Consider the following 8,162-nt stretch of genomic DNA (forward strand, 5'->3'; position numbering starts at 1 on the left):
ACCCTCCAGGAGCTTGAGGCGCAGAAGCAGGATGCTCAGGAACGGCTGGAGGAAATGGACCAGCAGAAGGCAAAGCTGGAAGACATGCTTAATGACGTACGGCAGAAGTGCCAGGAAGAGTCGCAAATGGTGAGTGAAAACCTTGAGAAGACAGGATTACAAGATCCTCAGCCAACACTTTGTCAGTGACAATAAACATTAAACACATCCAATCTATTTCTGTTCAGATCTCATCCCTACAGTCCCAGATCCACTCGCAGGAGTTGGACCTGCAGAGCCAAGAGGAAGAGCTGGGCCGGGCCAAGGCTGACCTGAACCGTCTGCAGCAGGAGGAAGCTCAGCTAGAGCAGAGTCTACAAGCTGGCAGGATTCAGCTAGAAACCATCATAAAGTCCCTCAGAGCCACACAGGACGAGATCAACCAGGTTGTGCCTTCAAAGCATTTTATATTCAAACCACTAGGGGTGACGAACACTTAAAAGATGTCAAGATTTCAAATGCATTCATGCATATAGGGTTGCTTATGACACTAGAAGGCAGCCACCAGAAACTGCTTGATCTAATAATGCCAGAAAAAAGAAAATGTGCTAAGCGTTTCAGTATATAATGGAATAAAAACTGATGTGTGTATGTTGCAGGCTCGGAGTAAACTCTCCCAGATCCAGGACAGCCAACACGAGATCAGCAAGAGCATCGAGCAGTACAGCAGCACCCTGAACGGAACCCACGGCGGCAGCATGACCAACCTGGCCGACATGAGCGAAGGCTTTCCAGAGAAGGAGAATGGCGGTTTCGGAGCTATGGTGAGAAAGTTTACATTGTATTTTAAGCTCCTCTCCAAATTTAGTACTTAGAATGGCAATAAAAGAAATCATATTTATATAATTAGTTGATGTTTTAGTAAAAGCATCTGCTAAATGACTAAATGTAATATAAATGTATTATTATTTATATTTGTTTAAAAAAAATAAAAGTAATTAACATATATATTAATACATGTTTATTTTTATTACTTTTTTTTAAACATAAAACAAAAACACACACTTTTATATATTGTTATATAATTGTTTTTGGCATTATTGTTATTTATTTAATAAATATTTATATTTATAAGTATTTATGTAATTGTTATAAAAAATTATATACTATTTATTATATAAAATAATACTACAAGCATGTTTAAAAATAATACAAAATATAAAATTAATACAAGTATATATATTTTTTTTATCATACACACGTTTGTTTTTGTGAATTGTGGGGACATTCCATAGGCGTAATGGATTTTATACTGTACAAACTGTATGTGCTATTGCCCTACACCAGCCCTACACCTAAACCTACCCCTCACAGGAAACTTTATGCATTTTTAGATCTTCAAAAAACTTAATTCTTTATGATTTATAAGCTTGTTTCCTCATGGGGACCTATCCTTGTGGGGACATTTGGTCCCCATCGTGTGATAAATACCAGGCACACACACACACACACACACACACACACACACACACGACTGCCATGATTTTGCCAAGTAAGACCTGTTCCTGAATAAGCAGTATATCTTATTGATCCTGTCTGAAAACATAGTCCCTCTGGCCCTAAACCTAATTTTACCCTAAAATCAGATGGAAATGACGGGTGGTAAACAGTGAATAGCACAGATGCACCTAACCCTAGCATAATGTGAAATCACCATTTGAACAATTAATTAAATATAACAGCCTATAAATAAAAATAAATAGACACATTTGTAATCTTTCACTTAAAACAAGTTATTATTTATTTGTTTCATAGTTGCAACGCTATTTGCTGTCTTGCAGTGTTGCTTTGAGCGTGATTGGTTAATCTGACCATCACTCAGGAATCTGGCCAATGACTAGTGAGCGCGCCGTTTTCCCGGTTAAATTTGAAAATACACCGTTGCAGTGTGTGCTGCTGATCGTCTTCTGCAGTCTGCTTCGGTCGGTTCACTAGTAATGGCTTTTACATGGATTATTTTACGTCTTGACTGTTTAATTCATATTTTGAGCGAGTTTGGGTTGTGGGATGAAGATTGAGAACAAATAAACGTGAATATGGACACAGACTTCTACCAGCAGCTAACTGACATGCAAACTGCAAAAGGTAAGTATATAATGTTCTATAGTTACATGAAGACACCGTGCGTTGAAGTGAGATGCTAATCGCGATGTCCTAGCAGTGTGTGTTACTGTGTGTTGTTAGCATGAGCTAATACTTCTTCTTTTGTTTTTATTGGCGGTTGGCAAACAGCTTTCGGGTGTATTACCGCCACCCACTGATCTGGAGTGTGGACTCAGGATCTAAATCACTATACACAACACCCAAAAAAAAAAACCCCTTTAAACAAAAAATCAATAAACTTATATTTCTCAAATTCTATTTATTAGTCTTGTTGATCCTAGATACTCTAGAAGTAGACTCCAACCCTTATCATCTGCAGATTTTTTAAGAATATTACTAATATTTTGCTCTCCATTCTCTCTTAGTGCATTCTTTAAAATTTCTCTCTCTGAATCATACTTCTGGCAATGCAATAAAACATGGTCTACTGTTTCTTCCTCTCCACAATATTCACACTTTCCATTATTATGCTTTCCAATCATGCATAGAGAACTGTTTAGACCAGTGTGACCATTCCTTATTCTTGTTATAACCTTCCCCTCTTTCCTATTTCGTCCTCCAGTTCCTATCTTTCCAACTAATGGAATATTTTTAAACAGATATCTCCCTTTGGTTTCTTTGTTCCATTGATTTTGCCACATCTTTTTGATCTGTCCCTTTATCACCACCTTAGCTTCTGACTTGCTAATATTTATATTTATGTGCTTATTTCCACTCTTCAAAGCACATTTTGCTGCTTTATCTGCCTTTTCATTCCCATCAATTCCAACATGTGCAGGGACCCACACAAACCTAACAGACAAATGTATTTGATGAATTCTGAATAATGATTGTAGTATTTCATACAATAAGTCCTCTCTACTCCTGGAGTTGCAAAATTTTAAACTCATTAATGCTGCACATGAATCTGATGCAATTACCACTCTCTCTGGCCTGACCTCCTCTACCCATTGCAAAGCAATAATCATGGCCATCATTTCACATGCATATACAGATATATCATCGGTAATTCTCTTTCCACACTCAACATTAAACTCAGGGATTACTACTGCTGCTGCTGCTCTACCTGTTTTAGGATCTTTAGAACCATCGGTATAAATCTGTAAATAACCGTAATAATTTCCTCTGATGTATGAATTAAAGATCTTATAATTTCCCCCATATTCATCTCTCATCAGTTCAAGGAGGCTAAAATCTATCTCTGGCTGTGGTAAAAACCAAGGAGGTATAGTTGGCAGAACTACTGTTGGCGAGTACCTAGCATAATGTGAAATCACCATTTGAACAATTAATTAAATATAACAGCCTATAAATAAAAATAAATAGACACATTTGTAATCTTTCACTTAAAACAAGTTATTATTTATTTGTTTCATAGTTGCAACGCTATTTGCTGTCTTGCAGTGTTGCTTTGAGCGTGATTGGTTAATCTGACCATCACTCAGGAATCTGGCCAATGACTAGTGAGCGCGCCGTTTTCCCGGTTAAATTTGAAAATACACCGTTGCAGTGTGTGCTGCTGATCGTCTTCTGCAGTCTGCTTCGGTCGGTTCACTAGTAATGGCTTTTACATGGATTATTTTACGTCTTGACTGTTTAATTCATATTTTGAGCGAGTTTGGGTTGTGGGATGAAGATTGAGAACAAATAAACGTGAATATGGACACAGACTTCTACCAGCAGCTAACTGACATGCAAACTGCAAAAGGTAAGTAACGTTAAGTAGCCTACCTTATATAATGTTCTATAGTTACATCAAGTGCATTACAGTGCATTGAAGTGAGATGCTTATCGTGATTATACATCTCAATGTCCTACTGTGTTACTGTGTTTTGCTAGTATGAGCTAATACTGTTAGCTGCGGCTGGGCGATATATGACCATGTCGTGGCGATGATATGAAGCGCAATATATAAACTCATAGCACAGTACTACTTAAAGTTATTGACACTTTGATAAAGAAATGTGCATGAATGAGGAATAAATAGCAGGAAACGCATGGTGATGAAATGAGTGAAGAACAATAGACACAAAGAATAGCCTCACTTGAATGGTCAAATACAGACAGTCATTTCAGAATTCACTTGACTTAAACACAGTTGCTAATGTTTGGAGTCAAGATTAACATTTAGGTGGAAACCCGGTGATGTGTTAGTATACTGGATCTGTGCATTTTGTTCTTAAAGTGACAGCAGTATCATTTAGCCTAACGTTAACTGCAGTCGGTCATCATTTTAATCAAACAACAAAATACTAAAGAGAAAATCACAAAATGTATTTAACTTACCTTTGTTTTATTGCATTAGTCCTATTGTTTGTAATTTGCTACTTTGATCTTATGTTTAATAAAATAACAAAAATAACTGTATTGGGATATACTGTTATTGTGAAATAAAATGTCCTATATTGTGAAATAATATGGTCATATCGCCCACCCGTACTGTCAGCTAGTTTTAAGATCAAACTCAAAAAGTGAAGGAACTTTGAAATGAGTAATCTGAGAACGCTGTCACGTAAACTCATCTGACAGAGAGGACCTGAAGGCATGATCCTTGGATTCCTTGGAGAAGAATACTGTATGTAAACCAGGAATTTGGATCAACTGTGAAGATTTTGTATGAAGCTGGTGAGTACATTTTTGCAAGCCCATGTCTCTGTCAGTAAGTAGATAGTGTTTTATTAAACAAATTGATATTAATTTGTTTGTGTGTGTGCTTCCCCCTCATGATCCAGAAGTTCTGGGAAAGAAAATCTTCTACCACGTGATCTTCAGAGGAAGTGAGTATTCATGTCTAACATTAAGACATACTAACATTAATTTATTTTTAATGGAATGTTCACAGTATTTGTCTTCCATATTTTTAGTTTGTTTTAATCCCAGATAAAACACTAATATAGCTAGAATTCAGAATTAAAATACATATGTTTGTCTACATATATATTATATAATCAGAGCTACAGTGGTGCCCAAAATGCAGCTAAAAAAATGGTTTTAAGTCAGTTATTTCTATCTTTTGCTGTTTGGAGTCAAGATTAACATTTAGGTGGAAACCCGGTGATGTGTTAGTATACTGGATCTGTGCATTTTGTTCTTAAAGTGACAGCAGTATCATTTAGCCTAACGTTAACTGCAGTCGGTCATCATTTTAATCAAACAACAAAATACTAAAGAGAAAATCACAAAATGTATTGAACTTACCGTTGTTCTATTGCATTAGTCCTGTTGTTTGTAATTTGCTACTTTGATCTTATGTTTAATAAAATAACAAAAATATATGTGTTGTGATATACTGTTATTTTGAAATAAAATATCCTATATTGTGAAATAATATGGTCATATCGCCCATCCATACTGTCAGCTAGTTTTAAGATCAAACTCAAAAAGTGAAGGAACTTTGAAATGAGTAATCTGAGAACGCTGTCACGTAAACTCATCTGACAGAGAGGACCTGAAGGCATGATCCTTGGATTCCTTGGAGAAGAATACTGTATGTAAACCAGGATTTTGGATCAACTGTGAAGGTTATTTTGTATGGAGCTGGTGAGTACATTTTTGCAAGCCCGTATGTCTCTGTCAGTAAGTAGATAGTGTTTTATTAAACAAATTGATATTAATTTGTTTGTGTGTGTGCTTCCCCCTCATGATCCAGAAGTTGTGGGAAAGAAAATCTTCTACCACATGATCTTCAGAGGAAGTGAGTATTCATGTCTAACATTAAGACATACTAACATTAATTTATTTTTAATGGAATGTTCACAGTATTTGTCTTCCATATTTTTAGTTTGTTTTAATCCCAGATAAAACACTAATATAGCTAGAATTCAGAATTAAAATACATATGTTTGTCTACATATATATTATATAATCAGAGCTACAGTGGTGCCCAAAATGCAGCTAAAAAAATGGTTTTAAGTCAGTTATTTCTATCTTTTGCTGTAATATCAGTTTACATTTCCAAACATTCATTTTGCCATTAATTGTAATAATCCAGTGAGGTTTTTGTCTGACAACAGCCAGTGCTCCACACAGAAATCTGATCTGATCATCGTCAGTCTGTCTGGAGTGACATGAACAAACAGAAGAAACTGAGACAGACTCAATCCAGAAGAACTGTGGCGACGTCTCCAAGATGCTTCAAGAAACCTACCTGCGAAGCTACAGTGCTGTTAAAAGTTTTAGGCACTTGTGTAAAAATTCTGTAAAAATGGGGATGCTGTCAATATAATGTCATAAATACATTTTCTTTATCAATTAACTTCTGTTAACTAAATTAAATCAGCATTTGTTGTGAGCATCCTTTGCATTTAAAGCACATTTTGCCCTCGGTGCACTTGCGCATAGTTTTTCAGGTAGCTTTGCAGGTAGGTTTCTTGAGTTGAAACTGTTCTATGTTCTTCATCAGTACAGTATTTTAAATGTAATTGTGCTGTATTTCTTAAAAAAAACTGAAATGTAAAATTTAAATTTGATATGGCATTTGTACAGACTTTGTATTTTGTCTTCCAAATAAAACCCTAAAATTAAAGTAAAATATCATAATTGAAACAAGGAAAAATCTGTAAAATACATTTTTTTTTTTTCAGTAAAACCTTTAATGAAAATGTCTGTAAAATTATTGTTTTTGCACTTCATTTCAAGTTAGATATTTTACTTTACGGCTTTTGTTTGGCAGCCGTAGCTGCCAGTCATTTACCATATTTTATGAGTTTTTTGTTTTTTTTTCTGTTTTTTTTTACAGTGTGTGCGAGGGCGCCTCCAGCCTTATATATGAATGAAACAGATGTGTTTATAGTGCTCAATAATGGCCAATCCATCCTGTTTTGGGGGAAAATAGGGGAAAAAATACTTCTCTCAAAAGAAATTTGAAGTACACATGATAATCCACGTTTTTCTCCAAAAGTGTATAGGAGTTTTTTGTTGTTGTTAATTTGTTTTAAAAATCACATTTTAAATCGCAAATTGCAAAAAAACACTGATGTGCCAAGCCATCAGAACCTAACCGAACCAAAAACCGTGGTTAAAAAACCAAGGTACGTATTGAACCATGGGCTAACTTTATTGTTGCATCCCTAGTTCTTAGTCAGAGCTTGTCCTGTCTATGGATGACTCTTGTTGGTTACTCAGTTCACTTCTTTGTGTTGCCAGTGTTTTTGGATTTATGTATTTTTGTTATTTATTTATTAAACCGCTATCTGAGAGTATCCATTATGTTACAGCAGGAATTCAATTTGTCTGGAAATATCAAGTTCAGTATAACTATACAAAATACACTACAACCCCAAAACAATACAATACATTAAAGAATGATGCTTCGTCTGTCCAGACTTTTGCGCAAGTTCCAGGTCTTTCAGATGAATTTCTCTTTGTGTCTCAAGCTAAAGTGCTCAGAAGTGTAAGAGCAGACACTGGTAATGTTGTCAGCATAATTTCACTTCTAACTCTTCTAATTGGATTGATAGCAGTTGTTCTTTTATCAGGATCTTGTTAGATTACTGAGATCTATCTGGATGGCATTTCCAGATTTGAGCTCGGTTTCCACTGCTTCCAAATCTTCAGACAGTGTTTAGGTTATTGCAACACCTGTACCTGTAACCTCAGTTTCAATAAGATCATATGTCATATGTTTTGCAAGACCTCCTTAATTTCCCTCAAGTATTTTTCGAAGCAACACTACATAAAAAATTGCAATTAACAGCAAGTCATATTTGCAACATTTTTTAAACTATTCCAAAATGGGCATGTTAGTGAATTTTTTTTAGCTTTTTTTTACAATACTAACCTATATACGTCCTACCTCAAAAAACCACTAGCCAAACACAAGGAAAAATTACTCTGCAAAAGTACTAAGTACATGATCATGCAATTTCATATGACAAATTTCCAATTTCAACTCAAAGATGAATAGCAAAATTAATTATGATATTACATGGACAAGAACCTGTGGACAAACACACTGAAGATTAGAAAAACTGAATGTCAAAATACAACAGCAGAAACACCCATATATATATATATATATA

The 8,162-nt window shown here is 35.3% G+C and overlaps 1 protein-coding gene across 1 annotated transcript in view; it reads left to right on the top strand.

The window, feature by feature from the left end:
- Window positions 1–8,162, top strand: part of LOC107678074 (epidermal growth factor receptor substrate 15-like 1) — a 20,238-nt gene that overhangs the window by 6,406 nt on the left and 5,670 nt on the right. Inside the window, exons 2-4 of the mRNA XM_016473189.1 lie at window positions 10–129; window positions 228–425; window positions 639–803. Coding sequence (XP_016328675.1) covers window positions 10–129; window positions 228–425; window positions 639–803 — 483 coding nt within the window. The remainder of the gene's footprint in view (window positions 1–9; window positions 130–227; window positions 426–638; window positions 804–8,162) is intronic.

The sequence above is a fragment of the Sinocyclocheilus anshuiensis genome, unplaced genomic scaffold, assembly GCF_001515605.1.
Source record: "Sinocyclocheilus anshuiensis isolate Anshui unplaced genomic scaffold, SAMN03320099.WGS_v1.1 scaffold1358, whole genome shotgun sequence".
NCBI lineage: Eukaryota > Metazoa > Chordata > Actinopteri > Cypriniformes > Cyprinidae > Sinocyclocheilus > Sinocyclocheilus anshuiensis.